General features: G+C 43.3%; 1 protein-coding gene and 1 long non-coding RNA gene across 6 annotated transcripts in view; one reads left to right on the top strand and one right to left on the bottom strand.

Moving 5' to 3' along the window:
• The window catches only part of LOC131120084 (uncharacterized), a 35967-nt gene extending 14173 nt beyond the window's left edge, over positions 1 to 21794 (bottom strand). The window contains exons 1-2 of one of the 2 annotated variants that reach the window (XR_009126652.1): positions 20856 to 21794; positions 10834 to 11036 (exon numbers count right to left, since the gene is read on the bottom strand). This is a non-coding gene — a long non-coding RNA (uncharacterized LOC131120084). Of the gene's footprint in view, positions 1 to 10833; positions 11037 to 11105; positions 12384 to 20855 lie in introns of those variants that run through there. The other variant, XR_009126653.1, reaches the window with a different exon arrangement.
• The window catches only part of col5a1 (procollagen, type V, alpha 1), a 48241-nt gene continuing 26417 nt past the window's right edge, over positions 1318 to 23141 (top strand). For all 4 annotated transcript variants that reach the window (XM_058065174.1, XM_058065173.1, XM_058065172.1 and 1 more), the window contains exons 1-4: positions 1318 to 1691; positions 14144 to 14311; positions 18056 to 18269; positions 18434 to 18596. In XM_058065174.1, coding sequence (XP_057921157.1) covers positions 1592 to 1691; positions 14144 to 14311; positions 18056 to 18269; positions 18434 to 18596 — 645 coding nt within the window. In that variant the 5' untranslated portion in view covers positions 1318 to 1591. The remainder of the gene's footprint in view (positions 1692 to 14143; positions 14312 to 18055; positions 18270 to 18433; positions 18597 to 23141) is intronic.

Below are 23141 nucleotides of genomic sequence, written 5' to 3'. Positions count from 1 at the left end.
TTCCACCTTTCAATGTCCCATTTTTGAAGGAGATTTTTTTTACTCTTAAAATCCCTCTCTGGCAGTTGGTGTCTAATGGGTATTGGACTGCACTCAGCACCCGTAACAACCTTCATTTGGCCCGACGACAGTAGATAGATCAGGAGTGTATATAGACAGATACAGTCGATAGATGGTGGCTTACTTCTTTTTACACTTGTGAGACCGTTATGAGAATGTTAAAAAAAAGATGTATTTGCAGAACTCATCATCTGTCATTAAGGTTCTTATTTGTACAACAATTAAGAATGTTGAAAAATAAATAAATAAATACATTTACAAAATTACATCACATGACCTTTCACACTGCATGGAGACATGCACTTCCCCTCTCATTACGTGTGGAAGTGGTAAGTTTTGGCTTAAGTAAATTGAATAAATATTGCCTATAACACAGTTTTAGAGAAGCATATGTAACAGAGCTAAAAATGCATTTTATTTATAATTTTTGTAAATGTGTGAATTTCATTTTTATTTTACGTATTTTATTTTATTTTTTAATCCAGGAAAAAAAAGAATGTTGAATAAAAAACATTCTGTGGCACAAATGATTCATCAGTAACATTTAGCTGACTTATTTTTTGGCCTTTTATTAGCATTAGCTTGGTCAGAAAAAATAAAAAAATAAAAAAAAACACATCACATCTGTGACATTATTCACCGTTACGCTTAAAGAAAAAATACCCATCAGCAACAATTCTTACGCGAGACATCACCACACGTCTTTCTCTTTTCTGTAAGTTCTAAAGATATATAAACAGCTAAAAAGAGGCAGCTAAGAATGCAGCTGACTGGACACACCTATCCTATGCCGACAAAGCTTGCAAAACCTGTGAGCATGTGGTAACAGGCACATTCACGATAACTTGCGGTATTTTACCACACTTTGATCATTTTAAGCATGAGTGGAACTTCCTTCCTGGGTACACGGATCTCACACAGCAACATCGTTTTAACTTGGGCCAAAACTTGAATCCAACTAATGAAATTGTTACTTTCTGGCTCAACCTTCTGATATTCTGCTTTCTGTCCCCCCCCAGCCCCGTCCCCTCCTCTCAACCTCTGTGGAAAAAGAATTCCAAGTGCAGGGATTGTAGGCGTGAAACTTTCCCCTGGACCTTTCCTCCCCCCGACCCCCTCCCTGGCCCAATAACAGGGCTGCCTGCACTGAGCGGACTCCTCTGATTTGCCTAAAGTGTGCTCGCTGCCGAGTGACTGACAGCCCGGGGTGGGTCTCTAGATGGGAGGGGAGGTTTTTTGGGGGGAGGGGGGCACGACGTGACGCCCGGACGCGCCTCAGAGGAGCGCAGCAGCGGAGCGGGAGAGACGGCGTGTGTGCAGCCGTCAACTAGCTGGAGGATCCCACTCGGACGGAGGACCCTTATGGCTGCTTGAGAGCCCACCTCAAAACTTTTCCCCCCGTTCCCCCCTTCTTTTTTTTCTTCTTCTTCTTCTTCACTTTTTTGCTTGTCAAGTGCTTGTCCTCATCACAAGTAGCGGCCGCAGGTCCCAGAGAGTTGCTTTGAGCGGCGGACCACTCAGGCAGGCCGTCATGGATACCTCCATCAGATGGAAAGTTAAAAGGAGGATAAGGGACGCCCAAATCTCCTTGGCGATCATTTTGGTTTTTGTCACATCGCAGGCGAGTTCAGGTAAGATGCAAACTTCGGCCGAGCTCAGTTTGTCCTTTTTAATCCCGATCATGCATGAGAACCTTTTTGGGGGGGTTTAAAGTTCTATGACAAGTGATAAAAGTCCAGTGTGGCTTCATGCAAATCACATGAAGAAGTTATTTTAGGGTTTTTTCAGGACTGCACCATCCCTAAAGGGGGAGGGTGCCTTTTAGTGAGGCTGCAGGGTGGAGCCCCCTGAAGGACAGGGAGCATCCGAAACGAATTTGACATTCAGCTGGGATAGCGCTACAAAAATATTCCTTCACATTTAGGAATCCTCCATGGAGGTCACGCAGCACCATCAAGGGTTAAAAGGGGGGGTCCGGCCAGCAAGTATTATTAGCATATAGCCCGTCATGGTTGGTGGTCTGCTGCCGGACTGGCCTGACGCGGGTGTTTGGGTCCAACAGGTGGACTCTTGCAGGCAGCGCTGATGGTGCGGGTCTTCGGTGTTGTGCAATGGAAGAAGTTTGGAGGAAAAACAAGGATGAAAAAAAAAACAGAAGAAAAAGATAGCGGATGCTGGAATTGGTTCCAGGCTTAAGTGGGCTGTATATAAAACCGCCTGCCTGCCAATAAAAGTCGCTTTGCTGCAGATCTGAGAGAACAAAAGCAGACATGTTTGATGTGATCCTTCAGGACTTTGCTGCTTAACATCTCAAGTTTATGAGGGAGGAACTGACTTGATGAGAAAACGTCTGACAAACCTGATTCATTTGCAGAGCAGATGATATTTCAGATATATTCATCCATGCTGGGCACCTCTTACATTACCAGCCAAACCCGACACAAACTACACTACTATTTTTCGTTTTGGAATTTTGCCCATCATCCACCATCCTTATGTGAGACATGAACACTCGTCTCTTTTTGGTGCATTCTAAAGATATAAAAACAGCTAAAAAGACATAACAGGACACACCTATTCCACCTACACCTGCTGAAACATCCAACAAGGTGTTGTGAATTTTGGTCATTTGAGTATAGCGACATAGAAAGGCATGCTATGCCTAGCATTTTGTTTGTTTGGAAAAACAAAAACACAACATCAGTATGTAGTGTTAACTTTCGCTAGTGGCCTAAGGCATTGTGAGTGTGTGGTGGAGGCGGTCGCTAGCCAGCTAGTAGCTAGCCGATGTGGTGTGGCGAAGTATCACTACGGCAGTAAAGTTGTATTTGGGCATAACGATGTTCATAACAATGTCGCAGTACAACGGTTGATATGCAGGTTAGCATATTGTGTCAGCGGAATAGGTGTTTCCCACTCTAAGCCGCCTCTTTTTGGTTGTTTTTATATCTTTAGAACGCACAGATAAGTCTCACATGGATTGTGGCTGATGGGCAAAATTCCAATAAAAGTGCACTTTACCTTTAAGGTCACATTTTGGATAGCCGTTGTCGGTTTAGCTAACTGAATGTTAGCTTTGTGTTTGGTGTGACATTGAAATGTTAACGGAGTAAATGTAGCTTAAGATCTAATTAAAATGCCTTTTTGCAAATTTTACCCAGTTTTAGCATAGCAAATGAGCTAGCAAGCCTGTTGGCATTATCAACAGAGATATAGCAGCTTTAGCTCCTGTAGTTCTGATCTGAAAAATCAATCAAAACGTTAAAAAAAAGATGCATTTCTAAACATGTATTTGCTTTTGTTTTACACTCACGCGCTTGTTAGCTTCATTCAAAAATGCTAGCTGTCCGTTTGACAGCTAGCATTGTTAGCGTGCTGAATGTCGAGATGCATCAGCGAGTGAACTCTTGAGTGTTGGGGAAGGTCATTAACGAGGAAAACTTCCCTTTACGGGAAGGTGGGGCGCGCTAATAACAGAAGGGCCTGTCACACATAAAAGTCAGGAATGAGGGGAGGGGTCAAAGGTCAAATGTGAAGGTTAGGACTCTTCAGACTGGATGGCCTGAGGAAATCTTCCAGAAAGACAAACATAGTATAATAAGGTGGCGTTTTTGCTGAGTCATCCAAATTCCGATCAATGGGATCTTTTCAAAACGCTTCACCGAGGTTTGTTACGATGAATTAAGCTAGAACTTTTTTTTTTGTCTGCGACTAACACTCGCTTGTTCTTCAAGGAAAAACATTCTTGGGATATTTTGTCCCAATCCAAACAAGGATGGATTTGGGCCAAAGCCTCCAACGGCGACACTGGCGGCGCTCAACGGCTATTTGCGCCGCTTTTAAAAAGTCAAACGGATAAGCAGGAGAAAAGCTTGCTATTCGCCGTACGCCGTCACATCTGGACTTGATAAGCGCCATTGTGCCGTCTGCTAAAGCCTCGGAAAAGCCTGGAAAAATCTCTTCCAGATGTTTTCTTCACCAATCCTCCGTGGAACGACACGGGACCAGCACAAAAAAAAAAAAAAATACTGCTGCCTTCTTCTTTTTTTCCCCCCTCGCTCTCTCCCTTCCCCAAAAAGAAAATACACCATTCTTGTGGCAGCTTTTTACAGAAAATTCCAAATGGAATAACATCTGCAGCTGAGTTTTGTTTCAATAGAAAAAAAAATGATAGCCTTGCATTTTGCACATCCGCGATCAAGGTCATTAAAAGGTTTTTTGCGTTTAAGGACAGGGGTTAAAGGTCACATGCAGCTGCTTCACACATTTCTTTTTCAAATGGAATTCATTGGGATTGGTGCTTTTATTTGGGCTCTACAAATGGGCATCAATTGTTTGGAATAAGGTCAATTGGTTGGAATTGATTGTTGACCCATTAAATGAGGCTAAATGGAGTGCAGTACTACACTGCAACCAGCAGAGGCGCTGTTGATTCAATTGCAGAAGCATAGAATGAATGCAAAACAGAAGAGTTCAGGCATCGAACACAGGGTATCTTGAAAATGTTGACGCGTAGTTTATACATATAAACACATTTATATGATAATTTTGACAATTATTAAAAGTTACATTTCAAAATAAATATTTTATTCAAAAATAACAAATTATAATAAAAACTAATGATAAAATAATAAGTAATATAATATATAATAATAAATAACACTTAAAAGCCTAGCCACAAGCCTGATTCTGATGGAGAAATGTTTTCCCAGCACGTGAGAAAGGAACCGGAGCTGCATGTGCCGCCTGGGCCTCTAAATGCCGCCATTGTGCCCGCTAACCATCGCGCGAGATAAAACAAAAATATGCAGTACGAGTTATTGACCCCCGCGGCCGTTCCCAAGTTCAGGCCCTTTGTGCCGCACAGACGCTTCATTCTTGGCCACATCCTGCGTTGTCCATGTCGCGCTACTGGCTTTCTTGCGGCGTCATTAAGGCCGGAGGTGATTGTTTGCCGGCGCTCAATGCTTCTCTGTGTGCTGCCTTGGACGCCACAAACGCACACATGGACTTCTCTGGCTGGCGCGGGGATGTGCTGAAGCATAAACGCGCCATCATTTCAGTTTCATATTACAGCTCGCCGCGACTGGAATGTTGTCAGGATCTCGGATACACGGTGCAGTTATGTCTCCGCGCTCCAACATTTGGGATTTGTAGTCCGGCAAGGAAAGTGTAATGAGGTATTATAATCACGGCATGACTCATCCTTTCCAACCTCATTCCCCTCCTCATCCCCAGCCAGGCTCAGCCACACTGTGGACCGCAGGAACACTCGAGGCAAAGCACTTTTTTTATTTCCAACCAAAAGAAACACAATAGCTTCTGGTTGTGTAGCAATAACACCAACAAGTTATTTTTAATCATTAGGAGAACTATATCGCTGTATTGCGCCTCCAATATCACTCCCTCACTATATCGCGGTTTTGGAAAAAAGTATTAATTTATAAATGATTGCCGTTTCGTGGTTTACTGAAAGCCAAGTTATATGTAGTACTGTGATCACTAGGCATCAGTAATGTTAGGAGAAATCACATTACATCACATGACCTTTCAACTGCATGGGGACATGCGCTTCCCTTCTCATTTCGTGTGGAAGTGGTAAGTTTTGGCTCAAGTAAATTGAATAAGTAAATTGAAGGACCTAACTAGTTAGCTTGCTAGCTTGCTATGTTAGCGACAGCTGTCTGTTATGTCCCTGCAGTGATCCCGTAGTGTTCAAAATGTGATGTAATCAATGAATCATAGTGTAAAGTGTAAAAGTGAACTGCTATGAATTGTTATATTAAAAAATGAAATACCTAGTCTATTATAGTCTTTTAAAAGTAAATATAATAGTTGCAAAACAAATACAAGATAAAGAAAAGTTTTTATAGATAATATTATATATAATGTAATTATATATAATACAATCATATCAATGCTATCAATACAGTGTGCCATAATGATACGATGAGATCAATTTTATTGTCCCACCTATAAAAGATCTTTGTGTGCTAGCAGGAGAAATTATGTCGTACAAACATAGCTTAGCCGCTTAGATGAAATAAAGTTTCCAAAAAACGTGTTGGAAAGAACGTGTTTCATGTTTCAATGATCAATCATCCCAACGTAGCCGTGTTTTTTCGCACCGCATGACTCCGCTAGTGATGGATAACTCGGAGGATCCCACAGTTTATGAGCTTTGGACTTTTTTTCCGACCCTCTGCGGCCTCCCGATGAGCGTCGTACATCAGCGGCCTCTTTTGCAAATACCAACTTGGACTCCAGAATGAGCTAAGTTATGTTAAGTCATATTCAGGATGTCCGAAAGGCAATTTGGTGATCACTCATGGATTTTTATGATGACAAAACGTGAACTAAAAAGTTAATTTTTACTTTGACAAATGGAGGGAAACAGCGGGGGGTTATTGATGGTTTTTGTGCTCAGAACACAGGTCACAGTGTCACTTGGATTGTGTTCAAATTTTGCGTGTTTGTAACGATACCTGAGATGTCAACGTGGGCCAGACTTGGCATCTCTTTCTTCCAATATTGATGCAGTTTGTTGCTAGTCCAGTGTGTTTACACGTTTCTTGGATGTTGTCAGTTGAGCCACAACAAGAGGGCAATGCATGCAAACCGAGCCGAAATTGTAACATACAGTTTCAACATTAACCAAAAAACATGCTAACCGGGACGGACGTTAACCAAGGTTCCAGTATAATTATTTTTGTTGAATGGATGATGAATTGGATTTAGATTATTTATTATGAAAAAAGTGCTTTGGTTTTCATATGTTTCGGTTGTTGCCAGACTTCCTGGGACAAATGAATGACGGGAAACGTCAGGGACTAGCGTGTATTTCAGCAGGACTTTTCTCCAAATACAACCATCCAGACCAACATGCTAACTTGCCGCCACGGCACACCAACCTTAAGCTGGCAAATGACAATAATGTGTGCTTTCATTGCTCTTAATCTAACATTTAAACACTTCCCACAAGACAGGAGCGTTTTACAAAATAATGATGCTTTTCCTGTTTGTCCGCAACCATCAGTATTCTGTGATTCTTCCTTCCAATGAAAAGCAACAACGATCCCAAAGCTTGGACGTTTCATTGCGGCTAATATGGAAGAATGGTGCAATAGTAAATCACATCCTGGTTGTGTATTGTTGTTTTTACACTGATAATTCGGGTTAGATGGAACATTTCTTGGAAAGTGGCAGATGTAGCGCCATTGTGGTTATTTTTTGAGAAAAGCTTCATTGTAATGCTTGTTTTTTTCTATTTGATGAAATGATGGTTATCTGTAAGGCTGGCTGGGAAATGTCAGTGCTGCAGGGCCCTCTTTAATCACAAATAGCTCAACAGTTGGCCATTAAAAACAGAACGGCTCCCCCATTGAAGAGGAAAAAAAACACAATGAGAGAGGTAACAATGCGCCTTGTAAAATAACACAGTAGTCACGTGGAATGCCAAGAAATGCAAAGATTTTCAAGCCTCGTTTTGTGCTTTTTACACCAAAAAAGCACCAGCGAGGCAAACTGAGTCAGTTTTTCCGTTGATGTCAGGAGTGGACAGATTTATCATCACTGCTGTGAGCTGCACAGACAGTCAACAAAACCATCTGGAACTCTGCAAAAGCAATGAGAGAGCGAGAGAGAGGAGAGAGTCCCTTGAAAAACAGTAAAAAAAAAACAAAAAACGGCCTGGATATGGATCATGTTGCAGCTCTGCTGTTTAAGAATAAGGAGGATTATTATTGTACGGTTACAGTCTGCTTTCAGTCCATCAAACGCAGGGAAACGAGATGGATTAAGAGTAGAAATACTCATCGTGCTGCTTTCACGTGCACGTTGCGGCCCTGGGGAGGTGGAGGGAGTGGGGGTCACTGGGTCAGTGTTGTGAAAAAAGAGCTGACGGACCGAGACTTGTGTTAGCGTTAGTGGCTGGAGTACCTAAAGTGACCAGCACATTTTTAGCAACTAGCGGACGTCATGTCAAAAATCAGTAATTCAGTAGTGAATTCTCACCGTTTTTATCAAAATGCTGCCGCTTGCCACTTTCTTTGCCCCCATTGAGGGTTATTTTGCAGCCGTTATCAATGAGGCTCATGGGATAACTGTGTTAGTTAGCATTGAACTACAGAGTCATTGATCATCAGACTGTTGATAAGTAACAGTGCTTCGCGGCAATGACTTCCGATTCCTTCCTGGGTCTTTCCGAGACCTTCGACCGGTTGGACGTGCCTGGTACACCTCCCCAGGGAGGCCCCCTGACCAGAGGGTCAAACCGCCGAGTTTGAAAGTGTCCATTGGGCATCTCTATTTTACCGTGAAGGAAAGTAAGATCAGATGGTTGTCTAGCGTTACTGCCGTTAAGATTGTCAAACTCATTTTTGTGGGATTATGATTACAGATGAACGTGTTGACGTGCTATCTAACGTAAATCAGCCTCTTAACGGAGTGCAAAGTATATCAAGTACCTAAGTAGCAGCGATCAAAGCTAAGAAGTGTGTGTGTGTATCTTAAAGCCCGACTGGCAGCATGTCCATGGAGTGTGTGTAATGAGCTCAATCTAGCAGACGTAATTCCTCCGGTATGATTCCCACGTCTGGTCACATGCTCAGGTCAGCGCGGATGTGAAGCGTGTCTTTTGTTTCCGTGCTGTGCTCAAGTGCAATGTTGTAGTACTCAAGAAAATTGTAGAACTAGGAAATCTTGTGCGATGTCTGCAAGATGACTTCATTGGGCATGAATGAAGAATCGAACTACAGACGGGATTATGCAGATCGCCCTTTCAAAATGTTTGGCAACAAAAACAACATACGCAAAAAAAAATGAACATGCAGACGGGATGAAACGGTAGCCGATTGTTTAAAAAAAGTAATTGGAATTAGCATATCGTTTCCTGCAATCTCATGTTTTGAGAGTCCTTGAGCACTAAGCCAGATCCACATGGATGTTACGATGCTAAATAGTTATTTTTCTGTTTGATAGCGAGCTACTGGTTCGTGGAGGATACGGTTTTAATTCTGGAGGCTCTTTTTCCGTCATCTTGCTAGCTATCTAGTCTGGGATCCAAACATTACTAATCATGGCATTTTGGAACAAAGTTGCTTTGAGTACACAAGAAATGTGTGAAAAAAAATCTTGTCAGTCAAAATTCTGTATGATTGACCTTGAGCCTTAAAGGGGAAGTGCACTTTTTGGGGAATTTCACAATCCTTATATTTCTTCGCCTTTTGTGTGCATTACAACACAAGAAAACGAGTTAATTTCAGCTAGCTGACAATGCTGTCATCGGGATAGACCTATACCTAGTTTTTTAGACTAGTAACTAGTAGACTAGGACCTATTACTAGTTTGATGATACAACGTGGTGCTTTCAAGTACTAGTATTGATTACTATTGATGGCAAGGTTGTTCAGGTGGAGGATTTTAAAAGGTAAAAATTGAGCATTCTTGGTTTCCAGGAGAGGTCGGGTTCTCTTTAAGGCTGCTAATTACTGCTTGTCCTCGGCGCCAGGTCAAGCATGCGCCTACTGGACCAGTCCGCCGCCGGCCTCGCTTGGAGAAGAAGCGATGCCCACGAGGAGCAGGAGGAGGGGAAGGAGGAGAGGGGCAGTCAAAGAGGGAAGAATGTTAATCTCCTCCCCCCATGAAAAAGCCCTAATTCATTATTCCAGCCCCCCCTCCTGTCAAAGCAGTGGTGCTGTCTGAAGAGTCCCTGAGGATTGTTAGCCAGGGTGTGTTTGGAAAAAGAGACTAGGGAATGGGATCCACCACAGGCCTGGCAATGGGCCGAGACCAGGATTATTACCAATCTCAAGCTACTGTTCAGACAAAGGTGAAAATAAAACGTCTGGAATGCTACGTAGTTCAATATAAATCACGACGCCCTGGACTCGCTGTCCCGTGAACGCTGCTGGCTCCTCAAAGAATGTTGATCTCTTTGAAAAAAACGATCAATCTACAGCTGAATATTAAAAAAATAGTACTTTGGAATTCAACTTGGGAAAATACTCCCATAAAATCAACACACACTGCACATAATGTAATGATGAATACACTCAACACAAATATCGTATTAGTCAGCATTACTCCACAGACTGGCCACAATAAAAGCCACCCCCATAAAATATGTATTTTTACCGTATTTAATGTGCAACTCTGCTGCACATTGCCGTCAACATGTGGCATTGAGCTGTGTGATAAAACTACACATTTTGTACTGTCCTTTTATTGTGGCCAGCCCAAGGCACACCTGTGCAGTCACCAATATGTCTAATCACAGTTCTTGATACATTTTGTCACAAATATTTGAAAGAAAGGCGCCTTTTGTTTATATAGAAAAAGCTTTATATCTTTGACGTTAGCCCATGAAAGATGGGAGCATAAACAAAAGTGTTGTTTGTTTTGAGTGTAACATAACAAACAACAGAAATTATATGATGTTTGCCAGATTGATGATCAATAACATAATTTCTACATTTGACAGCTCGCAACCCAATAAAAACGGACACATTTTTGGGTCCTGTCCCACATTTAGGGAATGAATAGTGTGTGTTTCCGTATGGTTCAAGTTGCCACGAAGCTTAAAAGATGCACTGTAAGTGAATGAGCCTTATATGTATAAAGGTACAAACAGCTAGCATGCACACCAGGGGAAACCTCTCGGATGTAAAGCTTATTTTTAGCAAAGAGGACCAAAAGGTGGTGGTCCCCAGAGAGGCAGGGGTCCACGGGGGGGGGGTGCTAAGTGTGTAAACAAGGTGTGACCGAGGTTCCTACCTGCGGCTTCAGATGCGGTCAGCGATGGCTTCCTCCGACGGGGCGGTGACAGCAGAAGTGAATGACGGCGTGTGTCTCGGCTGTGTTTGCTTGTGGTGGGCTTCTTTTCGGTGGTCCTTCAGCGGTGAAGGCTCCACTGTGTTTGTCATCGCACCTTCTCCGCTTGGCTCACCTCCATATGACCTCGCCAAGGGCCCTTAGATCTGCTGGCATAAAAGCCCTGATTGTAAGCGGTACTTCAGTAGGAAATTGGGTACAGAAATGTAAAGCACCGAGGAGTGAGGAATGATCCTGATGGATTGTTTCCTGTTCCAAAATGCTCATCTTCTGGGGATTAGCTTGTGTCAGTGTGGATTAGCGCCGCCAACGCTCCTAAGGCCTGGGGGTCGTGACTCGGTTAGCATCGACTGGTTGCCTCGAGGCGTTGTTGTTGCCGTAATGGCTGCTACACTCGGCGAAATCACCGTCTCCGCTATGTTTGTGGTCGCTAACACCTATGAGATGTCTGCAAGTGGCTGTTTATTTCATATTTTCTCCAGAGTGACACCAATTTGAGTTTAATAAGGTTGTTAATGCCCTTTACAGCTCTTTTTATATATGAGATCACGGTATGTGTTGCCAGCAGCGTCATGAACGCTCGCTGCCTTAAATGGCAGAGGAGCTGCCTAACGATGATTAAAGGACGCATGGAAACTGAAGGCAACGTCTGGCTGCTTGCTTATAAAACATCAGAGAACACCGACGACCGTCGCTATTAGAGCCTCACTAACACTGACCGGGAGGTTTTCATCGCTTAAATGGCAGATCTGATAGCAAATAGTCTGGATTTTATTGTGTGGCCATCAATTGAATGCTAATTTTCATAATTATTATTTTATTCCCATAATATAACTTTCCCCAGCCTAATTTGAATGAATGAATAGATTAACCTAGCATGATGTCACTGCTGAAGTGGGAGGCTAATATTAGCACTGCAGCCAACATAGCTATGCTAACGTTATTAATGTTTGTCCCACTCCTTAATGTTACATTGTTGTTTGTGAGACAGTACATGGCATCTATTACGCTGGACAAGTGTACAGTTACAGTGTGTATTCAAAAAATAAATGGATAAAGTAAACAATAGCAAAGACAGGTGGATGTGGTTAAACGCATGTACGTAATTAGCTAGTCACAATTGAAGCTAGTCACACAAAATGGCGTGCTTCCAGTTCCAAGACACTACCCATTCACTAGCGAGTAGATTTGGGCACAAATGACGTGTCATTTTCAACTTCCTGATTGTGATCGCGTAGAGGACGACTGGCGTAGCGTGTCAACGACACGCTTGTAAGGCAGCTATATCTATGAGCATGTTAGCTAGCCAACCTTAGTAATTGGGTACTTTGACATGACTGGTCAACAATAAAACAATACTGGATCTTTAAGACGCTGCGTGTTCCACTTGGAGAAAGACTCCTTCTTGAATCTCATCGATTATTAACATTTAATGAGTGATAACCAGCAGACATTACCAAACGCTTCATTGGATTTTCACAGATTAGCAGCAGTATTTTGACGATGACGATCCCATACTGGGGGGGGGTGTTTGCTTATGTCACTCTCCTCCTCCTTGTCAACTGACGACAGACAAAGCCAGCCTTTCATCGCCGTGCTTAACCTGCTCCCAGGTGAAGGGTCTACACCTCCAGGAATAAAGCCTAAACTTGGGCGGGTGAAGCTGAGGGGCGCGGTGCTCGGATCAGTCTGACAAATCCCTCTTCAGCGTGGAGCCAAACGTGTCTCCCGGCGCTGAAGCACAATTAGAGAGTTTGGATAACGGTCTTCCTCTGAGACAGGAAGTGTGGGCTGGCTCAGGAGAGAGCGAGAGATGAGAGCAGCCTGATTAGGAGGTCACGCCGCTAAGAACTGATCCAACTCTTGTTTACCTCTCGAAGACACTTAAATCAACTTGCTGTTTGTGTACCGTGTGATCAACTCTTTGTTTGGGCTTTGTCCTTTTTGTGGAAATAGGAATTTGAGATCTTCCAATTTTATCCATGTCAGATTTAAAGTTGGATAAGGAACATTTGGACACAAGTGATGGTATCATGGAGATACCCAGAAAATGGGACAGGGCAGATCAGCTATTTTAGTAACTTACTACTACTAATAATGTTCATGTGTTGCCTTGGTTAACATCATTAATCTGTTCCAGAAAGCCTGACTCAAACCAAGACGGACTCTAACCAAAGCAAATTCAATGAACCTGTTCCAGACACCCACAATTTATATATATATTTTTAAAGAAAACAATTGTAGTAATGCACTGCGAAAATGATGCAAAAATAATTCTGCATCTATGTTGCATGTATCTATGTAATAATACTATGTTTGACTCCGGCTGCCACGCACATGCTACATTAAGTTTGAATTACCCAACTGGTCGAGGCAGACAGCTGCCCAACAATGTTTTGAGGTTGGAGTCGCCGTTCCCCGGTCCAGGTGTAGCCTCTCACGTGTGCGTTCCTTTTCCTTTTTCGGCTGTCTGTTTTGTTTTGTTTTTTAAATCTATTGGCACGAGACCCGAGTGTAATGGCATCCAGCTGGAGGTCACTTCAGTGCAAACACACACTTTCACTCTGCTCACTTTCCAAACAGTCACTCTGGTTAAGATCTTCTTCTGTGTGTGGTCCTTTATCGCCTGACACCAGGAATGCTGTGCTGTACCTGTGCACGTGTCCAAAAGGGACATTTGGGACAGGAATAACAACAGCATTCCCGCTTTTGTTCAGCGTCAGTGCCATAAAAGTCCTTCTGTTGTTGGTGTGTCCTGGCCTTCCTCGTGAAAGACCCCCACTCTCCCTATAGACACAACCCAGAGGTTCTCCTCTGTCCACAACTTGCCCCCCCACCTCAACCCGGGCCCGGATGAGGCTGGATGCTTGTGTGTCGCTGTGGCCGCAGGAACAGCTGTTTGCACTGTGTGGTTTTGGCAGGCGGTCCAGGGTCAGTTCACGTGGGGTTAACACAGCGTGGACGCCGACGGTGGCCTGCTTACGGGCGGGACCGACGGCCGGCCGGCAAGCGTGCTGACTGCACGGTGGCGACCGCAGTCGTTTTAGCATGGCATGGACCAAGATGAAAGTTTTTGCTGCGGGTGAAACCCCAAATCATCATCTACCACAAAGTGTGCTGGAGTCAGCAAAAAGCTGAATTATGCTCTCTAAAGATACTCTTGCTTGAGTTATTCACAGCACAAGCGGTGTAATTAAAGCTATTAACCTGACGTCTGACATGCCTTTTTGTTGTGCTTATCTCCTTTGTGCAGCGGAACCAGCCAACCTCTTGCAGATTTTAGATTTTCCCAGTTTGCCCGAGGGCGTCACGAAAACAACAGGCTTCTGCTCACATCGGAGGTCGTCACAAGGACCCGATGTGGCCTACAGGGTATCCAAAGATGCCCAGCTCAGCGCCCCCACCAAACAGCTCTATCCAGGTGAGGATTCCTGTACTGTTCCCGACTCATCCCCGTGCAGGTGTCGTGGTCTACAGGACCCAGAACCATTTCCTCTTCCCTTTGCTTATATTTTACTTAGTAAACATGATTGTCAACCATAAGTTATTTTACGGAATGCTATTTTCAGTTTCCTTAAGCTTTAAGGTCGTCTTCAAGCACAAATTGATAAGCAGACGGCTATTAGCAACAATCTGGACAATCCAACAAATAATCAGGTCAACCCTGTGCTGTAAGAAGAACTCGATGATGGGAAAGTGGTCAGGATCGCGTGACAGGATTCTGTTTGTTAAATCTGGCTGGTGTGGCTTTGGATCTGATCTCTCAACTTCCCTCTGCTTTCCCAGCATTTTACAGAGTATCATTTCTGCTTTGTGGTGTCTTCTTACATTTTCACAAAAATAGGCTGTTTTTAGTCTTGTCAGGTCTGGTTTTAATATGCCTTAAAGGATCCCTGACATGATTGATCAACTTTGTATGATTGTAGTTATGTTCAAATCAAACGGCAAATTTGCAAAAATGACATTTACAGCCATGACGAGCTAGCTGTCACGCTTCAGTCTCATTTCCGGCAGTCAGCTACACAAACATAGCGGCGTACGAGACAGAGGATGTTTACAGCGATTATAGCCAAGATTTGAGCCATGTGTCAATAGTTTTTGAGGAGGAAAAAAAAGCCTTAGGACATTGGAGATGAAGATCGGTCGCCGTCAAAACACAGAATGGTAAGTGTAAAGGACTCTGCAGTTTAAATTGGCTTCTTAATGAGCGTAAAGCCACCTAGCCTGATTTATTTTACATTTTGTCACCATCACAGGCGCCACTGCCCGCACAGTAAACATACATTTGACTGTGCAAAGGTGTTTATATAAGACAGACTTGTTGCTATCATGGAATAGTGTTTAAAAGACATTATGTAAACAAGACATGACTTACTGCTATGTGGCAACTTTGACATTTTTTTTTAGAATGTGTACCAGCAGAATAGCATCTACGAATAAAATTTCCACTAGGTTACACTCATCTGCACTGTGTGTATGCTAACAGCCCCGCCTCCACCCACCCAGACAAAGAGACAGTATGACTGATAATCAGGGCTACCCATTAGTACCCACCCCTAATACGTACTTTGGTCCAGATCACAGTATCAAACTACAAACATGAACGCAGCCTTTGTCTCGTCCAGTCCACGTCTTGCCTGGACTCGAGAATATGCGACTAATTTATTCCAGAAGGCGGCCTTGCCGGTGACATCACTCTATTTGTTTCTTTTTCCCCTTCAGTTAGCCACTCAGCTCTGACTTGGCCGCTGGCCTTGGATGTAAAATATGCCACAATCATTTAGCTTTTTTTTTTTTTTAACTGCGCCACGTATGAACAACAAAGAGATGCTAACCGTGTCAGACAATGCGGTCGATGCAGGCTGCTTTGCGGTGATGTTCTGGAAAAGAGCGAGCGAGCGCCGACATGCAGTCATTAGGCAAACGTGTGGAAAGGATGATGCGTTTAAAAGCCAACAAAAGTCCTTTCTTATACCTTTTTACGATGTGAAAGTGCAAGATAATTACAGCGTCTGCAGAGGTTATGCACAAATTAACAGCTCGGGGTACAGAAGCTAACGTCATGAGGCTTTATGACGTTTCATGCAATGAGGTACATTAACGCAGGATGCAGAATAAACATACAGTAGCAGCTTACACTTTTGTTGGCAAATGTGTTGGCTGGCATGCTGTGACTCAACAGCAGGTCTCCTGGGGGGTCGTAAAAGCTTCAAGAGGGCTCATGTTTGACCTAATTTGACACTATAGTGACTTTTCGGCATAAGGCATAGCCTTATAACTAAAGGACAAAAAGGAAGGAAGGAAACGAAGGTAAATATCCCAAAAAAGTTGACGTAAAGATATTTAACTCGTGTTTTGCATCATCTAAGTGATCTAAAAATAGAAAATTGTACATATGCATGACGTATTAGCGGGATTTTTCACTCTAATTTTGTCGCACTTGTATACATGTCAATTATACTATGTACTTACAGTACCAGGATATATTGACATAAAATAGCTCCTTAGGGCAAAATTCTTCAATACATTTTAGCCGTCATAAACGTATTTCTGTTAGCATGTTTTTTTGGTTAAATGTTAAAATATACGTCACAATTCACGTCACCATTTTGCCTCAGTTTGCATGAGTTCTTTTGGCTTTCTGCAAATTTTATTTGGCTAGCGTCTGTTGTTTTTCATCCCGTGACGATTGTTTCCGAAAAACGCCGTCTGTTGTACCGATGAGGCTGTCAAAGTATGCTCCCAGTGGAATTTTAAACGTAACAAACGAGGCATGTTTATCTCAATAAAACCCTTTAAAATGTTTCTTTAATGAACCTACAAGTGGCCAATTGGCGTGTTTGAGATATGGAGGTGACTTTCCCAGATCCTCAATGTCCACTTTGGCACCAGAGCCTCTTCATACCCGTCTAGTCAGCTCACACAATAAGGTATCCTCTCACCCGGTAGCCTTGAAGTAGCTATTAGAGCGCATTCCAGAGAAATCTGACCCCCCCTAAATGACACTTAGCCTGTCTACTGAAGAAAAAAAGATATATCTTTTTCGGTCAATCACCTCCTAAAAAGATCGAGGTCATTTCAAAAAAAAAAAAAAAAAAAAAAAAAAATCAGCATTTCTCCCCGTGCCCTACTTCCTTTTTTCCCTGTGTCCCTTTAAACCTCATCTGACCCGACACTCCTGAGTCATCATCTCCGCGTCGGCATGGCTCATGGTTTTTCTGACTCTCCTGACATTCCGTCTTCTTCTTCCCAGCTTCTTAAAGCTCCTTCATTATCATCATCATCATCATCTAATGGCGAGATGAAATTCCAGAGTAGCTTCCAGGCCATGTGCTCTCCACATGATGGTGGAGAAAAGCAGGAAGACAGCTGACAAACAAGAAAAACAATAACCGCATGTGGCAAACCTTGACACATCCACGTAGCCTGAAAACCTACTTTGCTTTTTTTTTTTGTTAACTCCACTTACTAAAGTTTTCCCACATGTCTTAAGTTTAACGTCTGGAATTCTTTGCTCACATCAAAGCAGGACGACTGGAATCTGAGTGGTTTGTCCGCTATTTGCTGAAGGGTCATGCCAATGACTGCTTCAATAAAACTATTTCTTTATTGACGCTTTATTTCTATAAAGCCCTCACCAAAAAAAACGTCAACAGTGTTCCATTTATATAACTGACTTGTATATTAACCAAGCTATAACGATATTATTATTGTAGCAGCTAACATGAAAAACTATTTTTATTTGCCGGACTAACGCGACACTTCGCTAGCCGTTCGTCTATGCTTAGGCTACTGCAACCCAACCTCAGATAAGCGGAAGAAGATGTATGGATGGTCATGGTGACCCTCACATTATTGACCATCGCCTCTTCCAGGGATCCTGGGGAAACCCGAGCTGAGAGAATGCGTCCTCTCGTTTCAGCTTTTATTTACGATTATTTCCGTTGGAAAACAAAAACGCTGTTCATTGTTTTTCTCATTAAAGAAAGTCTGAGCCTAGCATCTGCTCGCATCATCAGACGACGTAGTGAAGTTTGTCAAACTTCACAGTTTTTACAAGCAAATGTTCTGCCAGATTTTCCAGCAAATTGCTTCCTTGTGTATCCCCCTTCTTGTAGTTTGTCATTGCTTTGATCCATTATCCATCCTCCCTTTGTCCCACCAGGTGATGTATTCCCTGAGGACTTCTCCATCTTGGCCACAGTGAGGCCCAAGAAGGGCAGCCAGTCCTTCCTGTTGTCCGTCTATAATGAGCAGGGAATCCAGCAGGTGGGAATGGAAATGGGTCGCTCGCCCGTCTTCCTGTACGAGGACCACACGGGCAAACCCGGCCCGGAGGACTACCCTCTTTTCCGTGGAATCAACCTGGCTGACGGAAAGTATGTGAACCCTAACCCTAAGCTGACTTAGCAAAATGCACAGAATTTAAATTTGAATGCAAAGCAGCGCCCACGAGGGGCCTGTTTGGAGGGTGCACGTATCCCCGCCTGTAACCTAGTAAGTGTGTGAACTGCCACCGCTACCAACTCCCTCCTGTCTCCAGGTGGCATCGAGTGGCCATCAGCGTACACAAGCAGACCATCACCCTCATTCTGGACTGTAAAAAGAAGACCACCCAGAAGTTGCTCCGGTCTGCCCACCCCATCATCGATACCAAAGGAATTATAGTGTTTGGAACCAGGATACTTGATGAAGAGGTCTTTGAGGTAGGCACCGTTGAAGCTGTTTCAGGGGTTGCTTCAAGTCTTCTCAGGAGTCTTCTGTTTGTTTGCAGCAGTTCTAACCCAATGTTTTTGTCATGTTGCCCATGAGCAAGGCACTGGATCTTCCCAAAACATGATATTTTACCAGCATTTCAATGTCCAGAGAACCTCCTGTCTGGGTGGTTTAGGTTTAGGCGTATTTCACACCCACAATTCCTTAACTGGCATCTGACTTTGTAGGTTCCACTTCATTTGCCTGCTCAAGCCAAAACGGATGCGTTTGTTGTCGCACATACTTAGGACGTTAAGGCACCAAACCAACCATTTGAGGTGTCCCGTACAAGCTGGCATTTAAATGTCATTGGTGCCCGTTTGAGGTTTGCGGCGGCGGCCATTTCCTCCGCAGACATGTCGATTGAGTCTGCATGGCCTTCTAAATCCCAACTACAGCAGTGCGAGTCCAGTGCGGTCCAGAGGTCTTTGCTGAGTGGATTAGATCACTTTGGACAGTCAGTGCCCGAGCTGTCTACCCTTGTTTTACAATATAGATGCTAACAGCTAGCTTGTTGAAGGACGATTTAGCAATAATTGATGACACTTTTAGTGTGGAGCTAAAATAGCTCCATTTAAGCTGCCAGATACTTCATATATTGTACGCAACAAGTGAATCCATTCTGGGGTTGATTTTTGTTCAGACGCTTTGTCTTACTGCAACATTTACAGTCTGGTTGACAAACTGTTTGCGGTTGCTGAGCTGTCTTCGGGTTTTCTTTGTTGGTTCTATTTTACAAGTGGTGGCAATGCTTACTTGTTCCCTTTTTCTATGACACACAAACATGACATATGATTATGAAATGTGACACTAAATGTGTGCAGACTACAGGCCTTAACCTGTTAGCAAGCTGGGATTTTCTGTCTAAAAAAGCCATTCCCAAAGTAAAAAAGGTAAAGCCATCACTGATCCATTTGGCGTAGAGGCATGGATTTGGTCTCTTTTGGAAGCGATCAAGCTGAAAATAGCTAATTGGCTATCGTGCCTCAGTAGACCGGGGAAACAGTCATCTATTGTTGCCGACTGAGGTGCCAATCAAAGGTTTATGGTTCAGAGTAGATTAGGTAGCGTGAAATGGCTAATGCATCCATGCTAACCAAATTTAAGGCTTGGTGTGGACTTATGATTTTACTGGAGTACATCCACTGGGTCCTTGTCTACGTAACAGGCCCATACTTGGGATGGTGTACGTCAGTTAACCAAAAAGCATGCTAACCAAGGTATGCTGTATCTCTAAATGTTTACAAATCAGTCCATTTATTTTGTTTTTTTAGTTTTTTTAAACTCATTTATAATTATCATAGAATTTTGCATCCACATTCAAATAAATTTTTTGTTTCACACTAAAGGAAAATCTTGCTTTACATGCTAAAGGGTGCTCAGTGGGGTACCTTGTGGACACCCACCAATGTGAATTTGTATTATAATCCTAAATGAATGTTTTTACATTTAGAGACACTTTAGAGAGACAGCGAGATCATGGCCTTTATTAGACTAGCTGACTCAGACCAGGCGGTGGCAACTTGAAGTATTTAACAAGTTGTAATTATAGCTGCTGACTATTATTATCCCCCTAAAAAACCAAAACAAGCCCAAGAGTCCTAAGAGTATTTATAAGTAGAACTTATTCGCTAACTGTCTTTTCAGCCACAGTTGTTTTACTGAGAATGATGCGATACGGCAACCATTTCAATCTTGACTATTGCCAGCCTAGTTGTCGACTGTTACCGTGGGAACAGAGAGGTCTGTGCGTCTGCCAGTCTGGAAGCAGGGCAGAGTTGCAGAGAAAGTGGAAAAACTCCAGCGCATACTTTCCAAATGATGCTGATTCTGTTCTCCTCTCGCTCCTTTCACCCCTTCACAAGTTTAGTCTGATTTTTGTTATGTTTTTTTTTTTTTTCTGCCGGCGAGAGGCGTGCTGGGTTTTTCGTGCGAGCCAAGCCGGTCGTGCCAGAATAATAATGTGTAAAAGGAAGAAAAAAATTCTTCTTCCTGGCCTTAAGACCACATGCCACTTCTCGGATCACAGGCGCAAATTTAATCACATTTCTTTGCATGTGTTGTTTGATTCTATGTCAGTGAAATATTCTGTGTTTGCAAAAACCCGGACAATCCATCTCAGTGTGTGATAATGCAGAAAAACACAGCTCAGCGTACAGTAAAGTCTATAGCGGTTTGGGAGTTGTGAGGCTGAAACCAGTACTACTTACCGTACCCCAGAGTGGTTTGTGGTTTGGTTTCTGAAATGGATGTCGTGGTCACCGAAACAAACGTCCACTCCTCCGTAAGCACCATCTTGGTGGCTTGTAGCATTTCTAGCGCCTGTGGAGCGCCTGTTTAAAGACAATGAAATTAGAGGGTCATTGTTCTTAACGGGTCACAAAATCTGAGCCAACGTATTGTAGGCAAGTTTTTGTTTCGTGTTTGTTGGCGTGAGGGTACAGCGGCGTTACACTTACACGCACTTTGCCAGAATTTATTTATTTATGCCTGTAAATGGTGAAGATGACTTTAGTTTAGGCATAAATTACGCATGTGCAGCTATTTCGCATTAATTATTTCGCAAACCATTAATTCCTCCATTTGCAAAGGACCTACAAGATGTTGCATTCCAGAGAAGATGCTCATGCAATGTACAGTATGTGTATGTGCATTTTTTTCCCGCAGCTGCACATAGAGAATGTGCAAAGAGCAGGAAGGAGGCAATAAACTAGAATAGGGACATGGACAGCATGGTAAAGGGGACTGCTAGACCAGAAGACATGATGCCATGATGAGTTAACAGAAGATCACAAGGAAGATCCTTGATGCTACAGAAATTACAGTACTTGAGAATTCACCCCAAATGCACCACATGCATTGTTTGCACATACTATAGGCTGCAGTGCATTCACGAGTAATTCACAGAAATTATGCTTTCCTCAATTTGTTATGCACATTACTATCTAATGTATCGGTGCAATGATACATTAAATTAAACACCCTAAAATCAAATCTTAAAATCAAAATATCAATACTCAGAATTGGATAGAAAACACAATCAGTGGAATCGCACGTCACTGTGCCTCTGGAGTCTCCCCCTGCTGGGTATTGGTAGAAGTTCAGGTTAATTGGAGATTGCACTCCAGCTCGACGTCAACATTGGACAGCAATTGTTCCATCTGTAAAAATATGATCTTCCCTTCTCTGAAACATTATCATTGTCCTTAAATGTGTTTGCATCATCCAGTCCCAAGTATGCGTCACAATTTTCCATACTTCGAACCGACTGCAAGCGATGTGATGGACTTTCCACCGTGCACAATTAAGAACATTTCTCTAACTGGTGTCAGATGTTGTATTCCTTCACAATGTCAGCAAGCCCCGGCCTGAAGTGCCCCCTCAGCACTTTCTGTGTAAGAGGGAGGGAGGAGAGGGTGGAAGTCAAACACTACCTCTGGTATAAGAGGCCAACATACGATCCGTTTTCCTTAAAGAACAGGAAATGGGAATATGGCTGCCGGTAGTCCGTAGAGACGTGGGATTAAAATCTTTAGCGGACTGCGGTGGGCGGTCAGCATGGTTAAGGTGAGGCGGGGTGGTTAAAGTGGCTTCCTGGAGTGGCGTGTTACTGTTGGCGTGCATTTTTTGGGGGGGAGGAGGTTGCCATCCAGCTGCAGTCTGCAAGGGAAAATAAAAGTAATGTAATGTAGCCGCATGCATTTAAAGGGACGGTATGCATACTTAGGAGTATGGCCTGCTGATGATAAGTCTTGTGAGTGTGTAAATATTCGGTTTATGTACTGGAGCTCACATAAAAAAAAAAAAAAAGCAGCCTGGACCTCCCAGGGTCCTCCTTGCTATGTGGGCCCCGCCCCTCCCTAGCACCCCACCACATGTGTCAGGGAGATTTAACTTACTTAAGCTGCTCGGTGAGGCGGAAAAAAGTAAACACTGGCATTTCAGAGAGATGATTGTGACTCTTGAGCACAACTTCTCATCGTTGTCCGACAAGGGGGGGTAGGGGGGAGCTCATGTTGCAACACTGTGAAAGCACATATCATGCAAATCATCACAATAACAGAGGCTAGAGTCCAGCCTGAACTGAATAGCTTTGGGTCCAGTTCAGACAGACAGATGTTTGGCCATGTCCTGAGTGGAGGGGGCGGGCTCTCTCCTGCCCCCACCTGGACACAATCAGAACAGGGTGAGGTTCCTCTGTGGTGTTGGTCATATTTGCACATCAGTCATTCCATAAGTGACATATTTTATCAAAGAGGTTTCCTCTTAGCTTGAAACGTTGCATTCACTTGCATTCCATCTTGCTGGTGCTGAAAGAGTTCCACAGCCTCTAAAAAGGAAATCAGAACATTACAAATGGAGCTGTGGCAGCTCTGCACATTTTATGCTGATGACGTTAAAGCTTCTGAATGGGTTGCATTTATTTTATGTCCTCAATCTGACGTTTCAGATTCAGACAAAATGGACAAATGGCATTCCCATGATGAAAGAACTTG

The sequence above is a fragment of the Doryrhamphus excisus genome, chromosome 2, assembly GCF_030265055.1.
Source record: "Doryrhamphus excisus isolate RoL2022-K1 chromosome 2, RoL_Dexc_1.0, whole genome shotgun sequence".
NCBI classification, from domain to species: Eukaryota; Metazoa; Chordata; class Actinopteri; order Syngnathiformes; family Syngnathidae; genus Doryrhamphus; species Doryrhamphus excisus.
This window is presented reverse-complemented; position numbering and strand designations above follow the sequence as displayed.